The 21748-nt window shown below is 34.6% G+C and overlaps 1 protein-coding gene across 1 annotated transcript in view; it reads left to right on the top strand.

The window, feature by feature from the left end:
* The window catches only part of kst (spectrin beta chain, non-erythrocytic 5 kst), a 687893-nt gene that overhangs the window by 586287 nt on the left and 79858 nt on the right, over nt 1–21748 (top strand). The window contains exons 71-73 of the mRNA XM_090398802.1: nt 65–220; nt 11234–11451; nt 11556–11844. Coding sequence (XP_090254928.1) covers nt 65–220; nt 11234–11451; nt 11556–11844 — 663 coding nt within the window. The remainder of the gene's footprint in view (nt 1–64; nt 221–11233; nt 11452–11555; nt 11845–21748) is intronic.

Here is a 21748-nt window from a genome sequence, read left to right as displayed (position 1 = left end):
TATAAAGAAAAATGTCGAAATTATCTTCCAAAAATTACTTATATACTTTTTTTTTCGCTTTTAGGCTTTGACAGGAGCAAAACAAGTACATACATTTGATCGCAGTGCTGATGAGACTATTAGTTGGATTCATGAGAAGGATGCTGTTCTCTCAAGTGAGGACTATGGGCATGACCTTGAAAGCATCCAAGCTTTGGTTAGGCATCATGAAGGCTTTGAGGTAAGAATTTGGATTTTATATCCACTTTATGGGAATAATTTTATAGTTTTGGGTTAGGCTGCTTATGCTTGAACACAAATGTTGGTACAACTTACCAATAACTTGAAGATTAAGTTTTGTGTTGAACTTTTCTCAGGGATGCAGCATGACAATTGCTTTACATACCTGTCTTAAATATAGAAGAATTTTGGGTTGTGATGGAATGCAAGAAGTGCATTGATAAAATAGAATGCTTCAAGAAAGAGAACAATGTAGCCATGAGTGAACAATAAAATAAAAAAATAAATAAATAAAAAGATCATCAACAACCTTTCTGGGATTTAGGCCTGGTGGCCCATTCCAGTCTCTTTACATCTTTTCCTTGGTCATCCCCGACTTCTGTCATGTGACAAAAAATATTTTTTTGGGTAGTCTTGAACTGTTCATTCTTTCAATATGTTCACTCTACTTGTTTCAGTATTCATATATTTTGTCCAATACTGAGCCTATATTTAGTTCTTTACATATTTCTGGGCTGGTCATAATAATGGAGGTTGGAAGAATTGAGAGTTGTGAATAATGAAGAGTGGAATACAGTATGTGGAGGATGAAATTGGTTGTTTGAAGAAAGTGTTTTGCTGATATGAGAGAGAGTTAATATGGAAAAGGATGATTAAGTGGCTGTGTATGGATATTCATTTAAAACTGAATAGCCATACAATGCCAGATCACTAAGACTTGGAACCAAAGGAAGAATCGTGCATCAGAAATAATAATGGTTGGTGGCTGCAAATGAAGATGAGGAAAAGATGTTGAAAAGGCGTAAAGAGCTGTTTTGGCCAGTCAGGGAAGTGAAGGTTGGCGAGTTTGTGATCTGATGTGACAGAACAAGAGTTGATAAGCAGTGCAGGTCATAACCTATTGGACTTCACATGGACTTTTATGTTTGTATACTAATTCAAAGTGTATTAGAAATAAGGGTAGGGGATTAAGACATTGATTGAGTTTATCCAAGAGTTACTGGCATATAGTTAACTGAGAATGATATACAAGAAAGAATAGAAAGAAACTTAAGACTGTTTGGTGAAAGGTTGAATAAATAGAAAAATACTCATATAACTTATTTTAATGGTATTACAACACTAACCCAACTAAATTTATAACTGGATCTTCAGAGCACATTACATGCGACAATGAATAAGTGAAACAATTCAAATCCTACAACAGCAGCCCCAATGTGCAATACTCTGACTGCAACATTTTATCCATGTGACTTTTAATTGACCCATGGTCAATTTATGACCATGGTCATAAATTTACCATCACAGGTACTTACAGAAGAAGCTAAGAACACTCTCAGTCATGGACATAATTTCGCTCTTACATCTAAACAGGTTCCAAAACTAGAAATTATGATGAACATAGAATGAAGCAACTACAATCTTCCACTTCCAATAGCCAACAATGTGCATTTAGACAAAGCTAGTGTCCTAAATAAATCTAAACCATCTAAACAATATACCACAGAATGAAATACCTGTTTTAAAAAGGTTATATAAAAATAAAAATATTGTGATTACTAAAGCTGATAAGGGTAATACCACAGTTATCATGAATGAAGAGGATTACAACAAAAAAATGCAGGATCTCATATGTGATAATTCTACTTACCAAATTACTGATCGAGATCCTACTATGTCTCAGAATAAAAAAATTCCATAAATTATTGAATAAAGTGACTTCTTGGCCCAAAGAAATCATCAACAAAATAAAACCTGTTCTTTTTAAACCACCCTGTATTTATGGAGTACCTGAACTCCACAAATCTAATATTCCCTTATGCCCTATAGTTGATAGCATAGATAGTCCTACTTATAAACTTGCTCAACAGTTAGCTAAGTTACTTGTCCCCCTTATTGGCAATTCCTCTACTTATAAAAAAAAATTCTGTCCATTTCAAACCACATCCTTAAAAATACAGACATAATGGTTAGTTTCAATGTCACATCTGTATTTACTAATGTACCACCAATAGACACTCTATAAGTCTAATTTCCCCTTCTTGATATCTTTGAATTATTCAGATTTACTATACATACAGATTACTTTACATGGCAAGAAAAAATCTACAAACAGACTAATGGTACTGCTATGGGGTGCCCCCCCCCACCTCCCAGCAAACTTTTACATGGAATACTTTGAAAACAAAATACTTAACGGCTACATACAAGCCCTTAGTGTGGTTATGCTTTCTTGATGATCTGTTTGCCATTTGGCTCCATGGAAAAGACACTGGATTCTTTTGTTATCTACTAAACAAAAGAATCCAGTGCCTTTTCTTGACACATTAGTCACCTGGCTTTCAGATGGTTCACTATCTTTTTCCATTTACAGAAAACTAACACAAGAGGATGATATCTACATAAACAATCACTTCATCATCCAACCCAACAGTATGGCATTCTTTGAACACTTACACATTAGGATACTATATGACCCTCTTACTATATGTCTGTGTCTGAGGTACATTTGGAAAGATAGCGAAATTACTAATAAAATATAACCTTTGTATAGTTCGCCCACCAATTACAGATCTGTCAACACTTCTGCACATGTCAGAAAAAGGAGAATCCATTCCGATAATAGGGTAATCAATCTGTCTTCTAGGATGAGTTTGTTTATTATTACAGGTCGGAAAATTTAGCTTTTCTTTTATGAACATTGTAGTTTTTAAAGCGTAACTATTTTGCTTGTGTAACAGTTGGAAAAATGTACGTAGAGTATTAACAAAATTAAAAAAGGTATAGCATAAAACAAAAATTTAACTTTTATTTTTAAGAAAGTTTTCTATAAAATAAAAATAATTATACAGAAAAACAAAAAATTTTTTCAAGTGAACTTAGATATTCTAAACTTACAGTTGAGAGAACTGAGACACTTTAATGTCCTAAACCGATTAATTATTTATAACTTGTTGTGACTCTTTTAACAAACCCATGTAAAAAAAATGTTGGAAAAAATACCATTATCAAATCCTTTTAATCTTCAGAGTCATCTGAATCGGTATCCAAATCGCCATCACTTTCACTTAAACTGATCACCAAAGGTTCGCATAATTCTTCGATAATTCCGTCTCTGTCCCAATACATATTTTCCAATGAGGTGACACGAGCAATATTTTCCCCAGTTTTGAACTGTAATACTTTCAATTGCCTGTTCTGAAAGCTTAAAAAGTTTCAACATGTCAATATCTCCAGTTACGTTGCGATGGCGAATGAAACTTTTCACTTCTGCCCAAACATACTCAATAGCATTAATATCGCAATGATATGGTGGTAGCCTCAAAGCTAGAAATCCATGCTCTTTGTGCATCGTGTCGAATTTAGATAGTTTAGTTGTGGGTGAGTTTCTTTTAACCAAATTAAGCAATTCAATTTTTCGCATATCTGGGGAATGAGAAATGTTATTTGCAGAGAGCCAATCCATAAGAACTTGCTTCTTATTAGACCAATTTGGAACTTTGTTTAATCGAATAGACTGATATGAAGCATTATCAATTATAACAACAGCATTTTTTCAGAAGGTTTGTAATCAGTTTTCTTCTGCCCACTTTTCGAAGATCGTAGAATTCATTTGCCCATGGTAATCTCCAGTAGCTGAATTGGCTTCGTATAGTAAGTTTGAATTCGGTAAAAAACCCATTTCTTCACCCGCACACAAAATTATTATGCGCCGCGAGGCATTTCTGGTTTGTAGCACTCCACATTCTTCTTTAGACTGCCAACATTTTCCATAAGTTAAATTACTATCAATCCAAGTTTCATCTAGATACACAATCGGTTTTTTCTCCTCGCTGAAACATTTTATTGCTCTCAAATACTGTGTTCAAGATAAAACAATGTCACTTCGCTCCATGATAAGTTTCCTTTTATTCTGGGACTTTTTGTAACAAAATCCGATTTTATGAAGTATTTTCCTTAAAGTTTCTCTTTTCCAAGGAAAATTAATTTTTTTATTTAAGCACAGGAATCAATTTCGGAACAGTTGGCACTCTTTTCTCGACCACATAAAATTCGTGAATAGTTCTTATAATGTCTACATCAAAATCATTCAAAGCTACGGTTTCGATGGTTTTCTTTACTCTGGTGCTTTTTTTTAGGAGATTTAAATTTTGGCTTACCTTCACCTTTTGATTCCCGAATTTTTTTAACAGTCGACCCCGATACGCTTGCAATTGCACTTGCACGTTTTATGACTTGAGAAAGGGGAACAAGGAGACGATTCTTTTTCGCAGAATGTCAGCACATTATTCGATATTCTTTTGCAAGAGCTACTGAAACATTTAACAACAGAACTTGTTGACTGTACTGGATCCATCATACAAATTAATAATAAAAAAAATGCAAAAAAGCGACAACAAAAATAAAGCTAGTACAGTGACAGACAAGAAAGCATGTGATTTTGCATGTTGGCGACCAATTCGTACATCCTTCATTTCTTTCTCCCCTTCAGCATGAATCGACTATTCTTGGCAAAATGCCAAGGAGAGATCTACAAATGGTGGACGAACTATACCCTGTTAAATTAGCAACTCTGATCCACTCTCCTAAGGAAAAATATCCATCCCTTTCATTTCATGGAGTGTATCAAGTTCAGTGCGACTGTGACTTGGCATACTATGCACATACAGGAAGATCTGTTAACATCCGTCTTCGAGAACATAAAAAATACATTCGCTACCATTATTATGGCATGTCTGGACTTGCAGACCACGCTTTGATCACTTATTCACATAAGATTATATGGAAGAAAAGTGAATGTGCTTTATAGAGGTCGTTATAGGTCAGAAAGGTTATTTTTAGAGTCTGCCATGTATTTGAAGCATTCTCCTGACCTAAACGAGTATGGTTGCATTAATTTGCCAAAAATTTGGGAGACTATTATGTTAAGATCAACTCCTACATAGCTGTAATTCCCCCTCACACCACACCACACACACACAACATTAGAGGGTGTCAAAATAGGACTTTAGGCCTTTTGTCCATTACAATTTGAATTGTTTCACTTATTCATTGTCATCTGCTAATTGTGACATTAGTGTGCTTTGAAGATGCTGGTTTGAAATCCAGAGAAATATAAGCCAGTTAATAAACATGTTTTTATAATTTAGTTGGTTTGGTATTGTAATATCAATAAAATAAGTTATAAATAACGTTAAACATCTAAGCTTGTCTATTAGATTAAATAGAAAAATATAGTTAATAAGGATGTTGTTATAGACCTAGGAATGTAGAAGGTAATGACCTTGTAAATGTTTAGACAAATTGTTGAGCAAGTAGAAAGGGAGTGATCCTAATGGGAGGTTTGAATGATGAAAATATAGTTTGGAAAGAGGGGATTACAAGGTTTACGGAATTTCTGAAGTTTATGAATGATGGTTATTTTAGTCATAGAAACAACATGATATTTTCTAGTGTTGCATTAGGTGTTACTGACATCTCGTTTGTTATTGCTTAATGCAACACTAGAAAACATCATGCATGTTTCTTCTACATGCTGCCTAAAATAACTGTCATTCACAAACTTCATAAATTCACTAAACTTTATCTCCTCTTTTCAGTCTATATTTCCATCATTCAAACCTCCCATTAGGATCACTACCTTTTACACTTGCTTGACAATTTGTCTAAATATTTACAAATGATTACCTTCTACATTCCTAGATCTATAACAACATCCTATTAATTATATTTTCTATTTATGAACTCATCATCCAATGGTACTGGTGCAAGGTGACTATAAAATGTTCTACAATCATCCAACTTATATTCTTCTACATATATCCCTTTATTACTGAAGCTTTGACTTAAGAGTTAATCAAACAAAAGAAAGGGAAAGTTTTATAGTCACCTTGCATTAGTACCATTAGATGATGAGTTGCTAGAGAAAGCAGTTGATAAAGTATATTTGATTGTGAAGGCAATGCCAAATTGCATATAATCTGTTATTTTCATAACCAATGTATTAGACAAATAAGTAGGAGTGAAATGGAAGAATAGCAAAAAGTTAAAAAAAAAAAAAAAAGCGACAAGCATAATTTTTTTAAAAAATAGGGAAATAAGCAAAGTATGAGATGAGATTAGTCAATCGTGCCAAAGGAAATCGTTATTATTATTATTTTTTTTTTGTGTGTGCATGTGTGCAAAAGGGAACTAATTATGATGGAAGGATTATAGTTGTAGATGCTAATGGTGCAAAGTGATCACTACAGATAATGCAGCAGAATTATTAGTCATCACTTTTTCACATACTGGTGTGAATGAAAGTTGCAGTATCTAGAAGGAACACAAATGCTTCAGGTCTCAGAAGAAGGAACTAGGTATTGAGTAGACTGACATTAATAAGGCTCTGAGATAGAGTGATATATCACTAGATATTTTTATGTAGCATGTGATGGGTAACTCTTTTCTTGACCTGCTTGTTTAGTTTTGCAGTAGGAAAGAATAGGAGAAAGATAAAATAATTCCAGGGCACATAAAATGTACTAAAACAGCAGATCTTTTTATTTATTTTTCTTTTTTTTATTTCTTTTATACGTGAACCCTACACATGAGAGGTTGCAAAACCTATAGCACATCAGTACTATAGATTTTGTGAGCAGGGGGTTAAGAAGAAAGAAAGAAAGAACCTGTTTATATGGTTTTTGATTAAATGGGGGTCGATGTTGCTAGAGAACATTTTGTGGGAAAGACTGCTCCAGAAAACCAAAGCAGAAACAGAATGAAGTTGCTCATGTGTTTACAGGCTTAAGGGAAATTGGTGAAATAGTAACAACCAGTGGAACAGCACCATGAAAATGCTTCTAGATGAGGCATAATGCAGAAATGTCCATGAGAAAGTAATTGATGAGTCAGTGAGAGAGGATCACCAGTTAACTGGATTAGCCTCTTCTGAATAGCGTCAAGCATTTTAGGATGGATTTAGGATTTATACATTGTTCTGAGTTGTACAGGGGTGAATAGTAATGTCTTAAGCAAAAAAGGAAACCTAATTTTTTGGAAGCAGAGGAGACTACTTGATGTGATATGATGCACTTATGCCATGAAAGGCTAGAGATATAAGTCAGTTCAAGAAGAGAAGTTTAATCTCTCATGGTATTATCAAAGGTGAGAGGAGGAGAAGTGTGAACTTTCTCATGGAATAAGATATGACTGTACTTTGATAGTATTGAAGGTGACAAGATTTTCCTCACCCAAATTGAATATAACAAGGAAATCTGTATTAAGGATTGATTATAGATCTTGCTAGCTTAATGAACGGTGGGATCCAGAAATAGATATAAAGACAAGGATTGAAGTTGCATGGCAGTCCTTCATGAAAATGAGAACACTATTCTGCAATAAAGACCTAAACATGGAAGTCAGATGCCGAATGCTGAAATGCTACGTGTGGTCTATTCTGCTCTATGGAGTTGAAACATGGCCATTGAAGGCAACAACCATCAAGAAAATCAAAGCCTTTGAGATTTGGCTATACAGAAGAATGCTACAGATATCATGGACAGAAAAAATTACCAATGAAGATGTCTTAAAATTCATTGGCAAAGCTAAACATCTTGTACAAATAATCAAGAAACGAAAAACATCATATCATGCCCACATCATGAGAAACAGCAAATACCAACTTCTACAAACTATTTTGGTAGGAAGAATTGATGGCAAAGGAACTAGAGGAAGAAAAAGAATATCATGGTTTGACAACATCAAGACGTGGACAGGAAAGAGCAGTGCACAACTGCTCAGATTAGCAGAGGAACGCAGTTTGTTCGCCAAGATGGTCGTTGACCGTCGATAGAAGATAGCACAATAATAAATAGATCTTATTGTTTTGGATATTTGAACATGGAAAGGTCTTTCAAATATAAAAGAGAAATGGAATATACTGTTGTCAGCAAAACAGAGAAAGGATTTGAGGTTAGTCATTTATGAATAAGAGAAAGAGCATAGGCAAAAAAAAAAAGTCCTTCAGTGCTCCTGCTCTGAAGAAAGGCAGCCTTCAGTCACAATGAATGAAAGATCAAAGGAAATTGGCAATCCACTTGAAAAGGATGGATGATAAACTATAAGATGACATCTTTGAAGGAGACCTAGATGCCAGTTCTATTCATATACTCTGGAAATGTCTATAGTGAGCATGTGTTTCATCAAACCTCCTTTTCATATTATTTATTCATAGATGGGTGATGTTGGCACTGAGATCTGCTGTGTATTGAAAGTAGCAAAATAAATGTTGGTGACTGCTGATTATCTGGTTGGACGTTTGGGTGATGAAGGAGTTGCCTATTGATGATTTCTCCATTGTTTTTATTAGAATTGAGGTGAGGACAATGACATGATATCTTAATGGCAGGCCTTCATTTTCCTTCTGTGGAATCATTTGAATATAAGCTTGCTTCTGTGCAGTAGGATAGACAATAAATAAATATGAAAGACTAAAAATTATATAGGGTGGATGCTAATTCTGTATCATAAGTTTTTAGCACAGTTGAGATAACATCAAAATCAAAAGACTTGGACAGCCAAGCTGTTGAGGATTCTTCTGATGAAGAAAGACCACAGAGATAATTAAGCTGCTCACTGTGCAAGTTGAAGGAGAAGGATGCCAATAGGTTAGGCCTTGTCTTTGCATGATGTCACAACTTAAAGGATGATAACCAGTAGCATTTCATAGGGTTGTGTTCTTCACTACACCTTATTTGTTAATGATATTGTGTGTGGATTGATTGGGAGAAGGGGGGGGTATTCAGTGTTTGCTAATAATGAAAAATTGGAGAGATTTATAAGGAAAAATGTTAATGTTGGAAGTTTTTTTTTAGTTGGTTGTAAAATCGATTAAACTTTCCAAAAAATTATATTCTTGTTTAGCCTTTACCCAAGTGTAAGCAAACAAAGTTCATGTGTGAAATACATTCATGACTAGCTACTTGTATATAGAGGCTAAATGACTTCACATTAATTGCCTTTGTATCCCATTATGCAAGGCACACCCTTTCGGATGTGTATAATGATATGCATTATGAGAAGGGTCTACCCAGACTGGTTTCAACCTTTATTGAGGTACTAATAAAATGCATGGGTACCTCTACAAAAACTCTGAGTGATCTACAAGATCGCTCTAAATTTCACTGAGTAACTCTAAAGGATCACTCCAGAACAGAAACTTGGCAGTGGCTTCACTCTCAGTGTCAGGCAAAAACCAACTGCCATTCAGAGCCACTCTACTCCCCAGGAAGCAAGCAAGCCCAAAGACGAACATTATTAAATATCATCAGTAGGAGCCAGACCCAGAAGAGATACCAAAGGTGAATTGATGTAGAGGTCATATATTTCCCATGTACAAGTAGTAAAGAGGTGTATTACCTTATTATCGCATTGCATTATGCATGTCTGAAAGGGTGTGTGCTTTGCATTATGAGATACAAAGACAATTGATGTGAAGTTATTAGCCTCTGTATATAAGTAGCCTAGTTGTGAATGAAGTTCACATGCAAACTTTATTTGCTTACACTTGGATAAAGTAAGAATATAATTTCTCCACTAAAAAAAAAAAAACACTAATGCCTTTTATCTTTTATTTCCCTATAGGTGGTAGACGAGGCCAATTTAGTTCTCAGCGATAGCAGGCCCAAGACTATCACTAATTATATCACTTTCTTTGACTGGCTTTTTCTAAGCCAGTCAAAGAAAGGCTTAGAAAAAGTTCCTCTAGTCATGCAACTAGAATTGAACTTTGTCTTTCTTCAGGTGGTCTAGCACTGTAGGTACAAACACCACTTCCACCGAGCTACATAGACTCTGAATATAATTTCTTGGCATGTTTAATGGAAGAACTGATGTTTGGCACTTTTGGAAATGAAATCTTTTCACTTGAATAGATAAGTGGGATTGCTGTCATAATGTTAATAAATTCAAGATTTTTCATTTTAGAATGCTGAGGTGTAATATACCATATTGAAGGAACTGTGCTCCACAAAGTAGACGAGATTTGGGTTCATGGGGTGATTTGTTTACAGAGATCTGAAGTATAAACAGCTTATTACATGAGTTGTGAAGACTGCATAACACGTTGCTGTGATCAGGATGCCACTGACAAATAAAGGTAAAAGGTGATTTGACCACTATATAAAGACTTAATCAACCCACTTGGAGCAGTGTTCACAAATTTGGTCACCCAATTTCTTGTGATATAGAAACTCTGGAGAGGGTTCAAGGAATTAATTAAGACAGTATTGGGACAATTTTGGAATGTTGGTTGTGAGAGGTGGAAATGCAAATTGCAAACTTTAGTGAATAGGTATAAAAGAGATCACATTTAAGTTGGTAAGGAGATTATCCCTTTCTGTATTAATGAGAGAGTTGTACATAGAGTGGAGGGTGAACAAGAGACCATTCCTGAAACTTGTATAAGAGTAGGGAACAAGGAGTAGGCATGTCAATCATTGCCTACTTTGCAACTTAGGTCTTATTTTTTTTCCAACACAAACAGTCTTTCTTTAAGTTTGTTGCCTTTTCTAACCTTGGTAACTATATTTGGACTATCCCTGCTGTCATTGCCTATATACCATTACTCCATAAATTGTGTTATGCTTATTATTCAGAAGCATCTCACTAGTTTTAATCTTCTTTGTTTCTGTAGCCACTAATTTTGCGATTCTCCTATTAGTTCTATGAACCAAATAGGCACATTTGATGTCTGTATCATCAGTTCTGAGTTTGAAGTTGTTTTGATAGTTGACTGTACAGGATTTCCTGACAAAAATGGCAAACGTCTTGTTTAAGCAGGTGACATCCTAACTGGCATGGCATCTGATTATGTTATAACGTCTTAATAAATATATGGCTTTGCCAGTTTTTTTTTTTTTTTTTTAATTTCTTCAGTGTTTCTAGTTTTTCTTTATAAAAAATAAATTTGCTTATTTTAGTTACTCCAATAAAATTAACAACCATAATTAACAGTTAATATTTACTCTATCAGAGAGATCTGGCTGCAGTAAAAGAACAGGTTGTAGCTTTAGTAGAAGAGGCCCGACGTTTAGCAGCAGCATTTCCAGATGCAAAGGAGCACATTGATGCCAAACATGAAGAGGTTGCAGAGACATGGAATCAGTTGTTGGAAAAATCAGCGCAACGAAAAGACAGATTACACCAAGCTGAAAAGTTGCAAGCTTACTTTGATGAATACAGAGAATTAATGTGAGTATTAAGGATTGTAATTTTGTTGTGGAATGGTATAACAGTAATTCAGAATTTTTAAATATTGTCTTGATTTTGATCCTTATGATCTTTGTTTCCTTTAGGGCATGGATTAATGAAATGATGGCACTTGTTACATCAGATGAACTTGCTAGAGATGTACCTGGTGCAGAGACTTTACTTATTAGGCATAAAGAACATAAAGCAGAGATTGATACACATCTAGATACTTTTGTACGATTTCAAGAAACTGGAGAAGCTATCATTGCTGGAGGACATTTTATGGCAGATGAAATTAGGGATAAAGTACAGAGATTGAATTCTGCACTTGAAATTCTTCTGGATACATGGTCCAAAAGGCAGATTCTTTATGAACAGAATTTGGATGCGCAGGTGGGAGATTAGGACTTATTTTAATATTTAAATAAAATTTGTAAAAATGATATTTCTGTAAAAATATGATATTACATTCCTCATGTATATAATCACTAGTTATATCCAGTTGGCTTCTACAAAATTATTATTATATTAAGTAATTTTGTTATAATTAATTTTATAATTTTTTGTTATAATTGTAACAAATTTAATTTGTTATAATTTGTTATAATTATAACAAATTATAACAAATTTATAATTTGTTATAATTGCTGTTATAATTAAAGATATACAGCAATCCCTCAATTAATGTGCCCCCGATTAGTGCATAATTTTTTTCTATACCCAAATTCGATTAGTGCACCTCTAAAATTTGATTAGTGTGCCTATATACATCTTAGAAATAAATGTTACCAATTTTAAAAATTTTCTATCTATACATTTTTTATGGCTAACTATTTTAAAAAATCATTTAAAATAATTGAAATAAATCGGTAGCTAAATTGAAATAATTTAGCTACCAATTTAAAACATTTTACAAAGTTATTTTTTAATGAAATACTACATTATTTCTATCTACACTATGTTCCAAATTTAAAGCTTAATTAATGTCTCTACTAATTACATAGCAGGTAATTAATTTACGGAATTAACAACGCATATGAAGTATTTAATTAAAGATAACTTTAATGAATCACTTCTATATTTCGGCAATGTCACATTGCCATCTTCAGGAACATAAAGATATGGTACGTGCACTAAGGAACTAACAAAGCAAATGAGGAAGAATGTAAGAAACTAATTTTGTTCCTAAAGTCCTAATGGTGCCCTCTTGCAGGCTAATTTGGTAGTCTTGGCAGTTGGGCTGAAGTTCTCATAATGAAAGTCTCCCAAATTTGGGGCAGTTTCATGCACCCAAATTTGTTGAGGTTAGGAACGTTTTTTAGAGCTGCTGAAGATTCTTTGAATAATCTTTCGTATTTAAACTTGCTGCGATGGATTATTTTTGTTTTCTTCCAACGAATTTTATGGTGGGTATCTAAGGCATGGTCTGCCAACCCAGAGCGGCTGTACTGGTGAAACCGGATGTAGTCTTGGTGTTCTGAAATCCTGATATTTGTTGTTCTGCCTGTTTGGCCAAAGTAGGACAATTTGCAGCTGCAAGGGACCTGGTATACACCAGGTAGGTCTAGGGGAAGTGGTTGGTCTTTGGTAGAGCGGATAAGGGATGCCAACTTTTTATATGGTCTGTAACAGGAAGTAAGGTCATATTTTTTGAGGATATTAGTTATTTTTTCAGAGGTGCCCTGGATGTAGGGGATAGTGATAGACTTGGTGTAGTCTTTATTGTGGAGGGGGGGGAGGGGGGTTGTGGTTTACAGGTTTTAGTATTTTTTGGATTTTTTTGGGGTTTGGTTTAGTTCCATAGTCAGGGCCTTGTCATCTGAGCAGATTAATTTTGCCCTGTTATATAGTGTTTTTATCACCCCATATTGTTGTGAGGGGGGGGGGGGATTGCTGGTGAATGTATCTGCCAGTGTGGGTGGGTTTTCTGTAAACAGAGAAAACCAAAGATCCATCAAGCTGGCGGGTGATTAAAGTGTCTAGAAGGGGAGGGTGTTGTTTTCCTCTTTTTCTAAGGTGAACTGGATTCTGGGATGTTGGTTGTTTAAGTGTGTTAGAAAGGAGTGGAGTGTGTCTGAGCCATGTGGCCAAATAGCAAACACATCATCCACATAACGAAGCCAAATAGTGAGTTTTTGTGGGGCGGAGTTTAAGGCTTTCTCTTCAAATGTCTCCATAAAGAAATTGGCCAAGGGTGGGGAAAGTGGTGAACCCATGGCTGTCCCCTCTATCTGTTTGTAGGACTTTCCTTGCCAAACGAAATAGCCTGAGTTCATTGTGAACTGAAATAGGGCTGAGATATCGGGAGGAAACTTGGCTTGGATGAGCTCAAGGGTTTCTTTGAGTGGGACATTAGTGAATAGGGAGGAGACGTCAAAACTGACCATTATGTCAGTGTGTTGGATTGTGAGGTTTTCTATACTGGCTTTAAAGTGGGCTGAGTTTTTTATGTGTGATGGTGTGTTGCCAGTGTAGTGTGTGAGCGTTTTGGCTAAATGTTTGGCTAATTTATATGTGGGGGAATCAATGCCATCCACTATGGGACGCAATGGCACATTTTGTTTATGTATTTTTGGGAGTCCATATAATCGGGGGGGGGGGTCTAGAGTTATAAGGTTTAAGTTTGTTGGTGACTTCCACAGGCCAAGAAGTGACCTTCTGAAGGAGTCTGCGGATAGTTCTAATCTGAGAGTTGGTCGGATTATATTCAATGGGGAGGTAAGTAGTACGGTCTCGTATTAAAGAATTTAGCTTACCTTTGTAGTCTTTTTGATTGAGTACCACAGTGGCGCTTCCCTTATCAGCTTTGGTGATTACTATTTTTTTGTTGTTTTTTAATTCTTGTAGGGCTGTATATTCGTTTTTGGATAAGTTGGATTTCGGAGGTTTGGCTTTAGCGAAAACACCGACTACATCCAGTCTCACGTTGTTGGCGATTTCTTTATGGAGACATTTGAAGAGAAAGCCTTAAACTCCGCCCCACAAAAACCCACTATTTGGCTTCGTTATGTGGATGATGTGTTTGCTATTTGGCCACATGGCTCAGACACACTCCACTCCTTCCTAACACACTTAAACAACCAACATCCCAGAATCCAGTTCACCTTAGAAAAAGAGGAAAACAACACCCTCCCCCTCCTAGACACTTTAATCACCCGCCAGCTTGATGGATCTTTGGTTTTCTCTGTTTACAGAAAACCCACCCACACTGGCAGATACATTCACCAGCAATCCCCCCCCCCTCACAACAATATGGGGTGATAAAAACACTATATAACAGGGCAAAATTAATCTGCTCAGATAACAAGGCCCTGACTATGGAACTAAACCACATCCTCAACACTTTCTTAGCCAATGGCTATAACCCCAAAAAAATCCAAAAAATACTAAAACCTGTAAACCACAACCCCCCTCCCCCCCTCCACAATAAAGACTACACCAAGTCTATCACTATCCCCTACATCCAGGGCACCTCTGAAAAAATAACTAATATCCTCAAAAAATATGACCTTACTTCCTGTTACAGACCATATAAAAAGTTGGCATCCCTTATCCGCTCTACCAAAGACCAACCACTTCCCCTAGACCTACCTGGTGTATACCAGGTCCCTTGCAGCTGCAAATTGTCCTACTTTGGCCAAACAGGCAGAACAACAAATATCAGGATTTCAGAACACCAAGACTACATCCGGTTTCACCAGTACAGCCGCTCTGGGTTGGCAGACCATGCCTTAGATACCCACCATAAAATTCGTTGGAAGAAAACAAAAATAATCCATCGCAGCAAGTTTAAATACGAAAGATTATTCAAAGAATCTTCAGCAGCTCTAAAAAACGTTCCTAACCTCAACAAATTTGGGTGTATGAAACTGCCCCAAATTTGGGAGACTTTCATTATGAGAACTTCAGCCCAACTGCCAAGACTACCAAATTAGCCCGCAAAAGGGCACCATTAGGACTTTAGGAACAAAATTAGTTTCTTACATTCTTCCTCATTTGCTTTGTTAGTTCCTTAGTGCACGTACCATATCTTTATGTTCCTGAAGATGGCAATGTGACATTGCCGAAATATAGAAGTGATTCATTAAAGTTATCTTTAATTAAATACTTCATATGCATTGTTAATTCCGTAAATTAATTACCAGTTATGTCTAACCAACGTATAAGTCTTACTACTAGAATAATTACATAGCATTTTGATGATCATATCTTGTGCCTCCATTGCAATTGTTTCCCTTACTTTTTTTTATTTTAAAGTATTTTCCCAATCTTTTATCATGAGTAAAAGAATTAGTGAGCAAAAATGTGGAAGCGTGAAAATGATTCAAAAAGTAATCTCATTGGAAGAAAAACTTGAAATAATAAAGAAAACGAACAAGGCGAGTCCAGAGCAAAGATAGGACAAGAACACAAAAATGGGTGAATCAACTATAAGAGCAATTTTAAGCAAAACTGCTGAATACATAAAGAAAGGTAAGGTTGCGTCAAGTTCATCATGCATGCACCCGAAATCAAAGTATTATAATCATTGAATTAGAGAGACGTCTTTCTACATGGATCGAAGATTGTAACCAAAAACGGATCCACTGACCTTATTAAATCACAAAAGCATTACATCTCTTTGCATCCTTAAAAGAAAGGGCTATCAATGATGGAAAAGAAGAATTCCACGCTAGCTGGGTGGTTTGAACGTTTCATAAAGAGAAATAGCCTACACAGTGTTCTAATCACAGGTGAAGCTGCAAATGCAGATAAGGAAGTGGCTGCAAATTATCCAGAGATTTTGAAGAAAATTGTGGACAAAGGGGGTTATTTTGACCAATAAAGAATGCCTTCCAAAACTTTTCTGGCCAAATCAGAGAAATCTCAGCCTGGTTATAAAGTCTCAAAGTCGAATGAAATTATTGCGAGCAATATGCGAGCCATTTGGAAACACATTCTTCCACATTGTGCAAATGATTTTAGAAGCTTTTCAAATGAATTTAAGCCAATTAAATCTCATTCTAAGAAACTGAGTGATTCCCACCTGCTAAATTTAGATGCACAGCAGGAAGATCCCAAAGAATATGAAGAAAATTTCATCACAGACAAGCCCAAAGAGATTTCTCAGAAACAAATTGAAATATTTTTCGTGCAACCAAAGTTCTTAAGCAGCAATGCTTAGAGGCTGACCTTGATAAAGAGAGAAGCAGTAAAATTTGCAGAAGAGGCAATAGGGTCATACCGTCAGTTGTATGAAAAAAAGAAACAGAATGCCCACCAAACTATGTTAGCTGAATTCTTTGTTAAGAATCAGAATAATAAATTTATATTCTGAATATGTTTTTATTGTCTTTCAGCTTCATGGTTTTCCTTTAACTAGGCCCTGAGACATACTCTAATTCATTTATAAAAAAATTAAGTGTCAAAAAAGAAATTTGAGGAACGAATTATACTTTTTCCCATTATTATATTTATATTCAATATTAGTGCATTATTATATGCACTAATACTGAATTAGTGCATATAATATATTCACTGATTATTATATTCAATTAGTGCATTTTCTATTAATGCACCTGTTTTAAAGAACGCATTAGGTGCATTAATCGAGGGATTGCTGTATCTTCTGTTTGAAAGCTTGAAACAAACTCTTAATTAATTTTTTTTAAATAATTTATATATATATATATATATATATATATGAATTTCAAAAATTTTGTGATAAACATAGACATTTCAGATCAGCTTTTGCAGGAACTGAGTATTTCAGCATTCATAATTAATGCCTCATCTCCAAATTGTGGTTATAGTATCTCTTACTATGACTTTGCTAACCCAAAGCAATAACAAAGTACAGCAGTATAATTTGCACACGTCCTATTTTATTGTAATTATGATTTCATATATGATTTTTATTGCAATAGGGGCAGGCCAAACCAAGTGAACATTATATCAGTAGTATCATATCCCATCCTTTTTTGCTGGTATTACTTAGCTGAGTGGAGCAAAAGATTATTAGAAACAAGTACAAAAACAAAAAGAGATCACCTAATAGTTATAGAAGTATATGCCCCAGTAGAAGATAAAGAAAGTAAAGAATTTTATAAGTTATTACAGGACATAAACCCAATATTTATACTAATAGCAGGTGACATAAATGCAATAACAGGTAATGAACCAATATCATCTGTGATGGGTAATTGTGGAGAAAATTGTCTTAATGAAAATGGAAATAGATTATTAGAATTTGCACCTTACAATAACTTAAGAATAATGAATAGTTTCTTTTAGAGACATAAAGATGCTCATAAATTACCTGGTCAGCTAGGGGTCAAAAATCAATAATTAACTTCTTAATAGGCAATAATAAACTAGCAAAATTCATAAATGATATGAGAGTTTACAGAGGTTACAATATTGTTTCAGATCATCTTTTGGTAATTGGAAATATAGCAATACTACCAAACTGGGTAAAGAAAAAAAAAAATTGAATGACAATGAACATGTATATAAAATCTCTTATTACAAACAGAAAAAAAAACATAAATAAATATTTAAAAGGAACAGAAGAAATAGAAGATAGAAAAATCTGGCAGCAGAAAAAAAGTCTAGGAAAAAAAAAGGACCCTGAATATGGAATGATGAAATCAAGAATATAATTGAAGATTAAAAAAAAAAACTGCATACATGAATAGGTTTACCTCAAGAAAACCAGAGGATACATTCATTGGAGGTTACATTCACTTCAGACCTCCAATAAGTGAAGTAGTGTGAGATTACCACCTTGCTTATTGAAGTCCTTAAGTGCCTTGAAAACGTTCCGTGTTTGGTCTCTAGAGTAGGGTTTTTGGCCTACGGAAAATTAAAATTTTAAAAAAAAATATGAAAAATATATATAAAACTATTAAAAATAGAAAAAATCCACAGTACAAAATGTACTGTAGGTTTACAAATAACCTTCCATGAGCGAGAACAACATAAAAAAAAATAATAATAATAAAACAAGGGTCAAAATCAAGTTAGTTAACTAGGAGGAGTCCTCCACATAGCCTTCTAAGGGATGTGGAGGGCCAACCAGAGCTTCTGACCTAATGTCCAAAACTCGCCTTCTTTTCCTGCAACTCATTAGTAAGTATCCACCCTGGATACTGTACAAAGATGATAGACTGTCAATTAGGGATGTAGTCATCTCAATTGTATTCTGTTGGCTGAAACCAAAAGAAAATGATATGTCATGTCAGGATGTCATCTATTTAAATAAAGCTTTTACTGTTTTCATCAGGGAACGAGAGCAAACAGTTAAAAGTTAGTGACTGGAACAAACTCAAATGCTTCATCAGCAGAATTCAAGATAGCCACTATCATTGTAAGAAATATCAGTAGAAAAGAAGTGAAACCAGAAGGAGAATTAGAGGCATACAACATAACCATAATTAGTGGTCTCAAAACAAATAAAACAAAAACAAGGTGAGATTCTTCTAAATAATACCTACAAAATGTTATATTCATGAAATAGAGATCAAAGAAAGGAAAGAGTAGCTGTAGTATTCGACACAAAACATGAAACTAATCTTGAATGGTAGAAAATTTCAAGTAGGTTATTTTTCAAGGTATTAGAGAAGACATCTCATATAAAGAAGAAAGGAAAAACTGGTCCTTGTTGGAGATCTAAACAGCAGAGAGGAAATTAATACAAGACATACAGATACGTTTTGGAAAAAATTGGTAAAAATAGGAAGCTAATAATAATAATGAGTACCTGCTGGATTTCTGTTCAGGAAATGGACTAGTACAGAGGAATTTCTTACTGGATGCTCCAGATAAGATCTATGCAAGCATACTTTAGAAGAGGTTAAGAAAACTTAAGAAGGAAACTACTTGTATCTGGCCAAATAGTGGTTGTCAGGAGTGCACACTATCTCTGCTGTTATTCATAATTTATATTGATAAAATTTTGAAGGAAAGTGGCATCAAACCTAATATCAGAATTGGCAATATTCAACTCAGTTTTTTATTTTGTGCAGATGATGTTTTACTCCTTAATAAATCCAGTAAAAATGTCATGATTCCTTTCACTTTTTGGACATTCTCCTTACTAGAACGTCTTCTGGTACCTTATCTACAAGCGTCTTTCGAAAACCCACTTTTACTGATACATTTACAGATACATTCACAAAAAGTCTGCGCACCACATGTCTCAAAAATTTGGCATTCTTAAATCTCTAATTCATAGAGCACATAAAGTTTGCTCTTCCCCAATAATCTTACAACAAGAACTTTCCATCATTAAAAAGTTAATGGAATCAAATGATTACAACTCCAATATCAAATCCAACAGATACTTGACTCTTATGTTCAAACACCTACAGTTTCTTCAACAGTCTACAGAGTTCCTATTCCGTACATTCCAGGAATCTCAGAACCTATAGGTAGAATTCTGAAAAGTATCAACTATTCCAACATATATTCCTATCAACAAAATTTCTTCTTTATTACCTTCTACAAAGGATAAACTGTCTTCTCTATCTTTGGCTGACGTTTACCAAATACCTTGCAAATGCGATGTCTCTTATTTTGGACAAACTGGCCGTTCTTTGGAAAAAAAGAATAAAAGAACATCAATATTATATTGATTATAACAAACCTCTGAAGTCTGGTCTGGTGTACACAGTATTGACTCTACTCATAGTGTCCAATGGGATAAAGCAGTTCTCCTCCATAGATGCAGATTCAAATATGAACGCTTATTTAAAGAAAGTTGTGAAACTATCTTACACTGACCGAATTTAAATAGAAATGACTGTATGTCTCTCTCAAAGATCTGGGAGACTTTTATCTTATGTAAAAAACCATTTTTCTTAATAGATTAAATTTGTTACTTCTATTATTTCCTAGCACGCAGTAACAATTGTATTTTAATAGGTGATCCACCGAACATTTTCCTGTATTCCATTCCTATTACTGTTACAGACACTGAAGATGTACTATTATTTTTAGTACGAAATATCTGTCTTTTTACTAATTAAAGATTTCACTGTGGTTTTTACGTGTTACTTTATTATTTAATAACTGTTGTAAGAAATTTGTTCTGAAAATCGGCAATAAAAAGACAAACCTATGCAAATAGGCAGGAATATAGAAAATATCGCCTGCATTCTGAATAGAACTTCTATAACAAATAAAGTATTTCAACTATTTAGGCACAATTTTTAGTGAAGAAGTCAAATTAAATACAGAAATACATAGCAGATAAGCAACGATGGTATCATGGGGAGGCAAGTGAATAAATTTATATGGAATAAAGAAAAATTAGTCAAATCTAAACTAGCTCTGTATACAAACCAGTTTTAACTTATGGATTTGATAGTTGGGTTAGAAATAAATTTGTTGAACAAAGAAAGATAGAAACCAGAGATATGAGAAGAAATCTAAGAAAAAATTAGGTGTTTGACCAGATGGCATTTATAAATGAAGATACTCTCAGCATTCAGGAATGTGAGTAGAGCAAGGTAAGGTAATGCAGTCACATCAGAGAATGGGGTTGGGGGAGCAAAGGTTGGCAGAATAGGCACCTGATGCCAGAATGAAAGGAAAAAGAAAGGCCAATATCTAGATGAATTGATGCCAATACTCATGACATGACAGTATTGGAGTTCTGACAAATAACAGACTAATTTGGAAGAAAATTGCTGATAGGAAGTTAGTACCACATGATAAGTTTATATTATTGCTATCATATTATTCTGTACGTCTTTTGAGGGTAAATATCAGCAGTGCTTTGATGATCATACCATATCTTCATCATCAGATTAGATAGATAGAATACCTTCATCATACCATAAATCATCATCAGATTTTTGTAATAAAATGTATTGGTTCACCAGCACTAGGGCAGTTTTTTAGTCAACTCAGATTTTATTTTGTGCAGATGATGTTTTACTCCTTAATAAATCCAGTAAAAATTTAAAGCACTAGGGCACTATCAATCGAATTATAGTGTGTGTGTGAGTGTGAAATAAGCATCATCTTATCCCTTCTTATATCTCCTTTGCCTATTTGTATCACTGATATAATTTAAAAAACTTATTTAAGTTAAGGAATATTATATCCCATATTGTTTCTTAGCCGAATAAGAACTGAAAGAGTTTCATGCCGAATATAGAAACTATATAAAGTTCGGCGATTCCAAGCATAAGCAAATACCTGGATAGTGCAGCATCTGCCCATTTGGTAGTGCAAACTGAAGCAACACATAGTAAGGGTGGAGCAAGCTCCGATCACTATTCTTGGTATTTACTCATAATGTGAACTTAGC

The sequence above is a fragment of the Typopeltis vanoorti genome, chromosome 10 (assembly GCF_054136105.1).
Source record: "Typopeltis vanoorti isolate ZY-2024b chromosome 10, IOZ_Tvanoo_1.0, whole genome shotgun sequence".
Taxonomy (NCBI): Eukaryota; Metazoa; Arthropoda; class Arachnida; order Uropygi; family Thelyphonidae; genus Typopeltis; species Typopeltis vanoorti.
The sequence above is the reverse complement of the archived record's forward strand: the minus strand, read 5'-3'. Positions and strand labels throughout refer to the sequence as shown.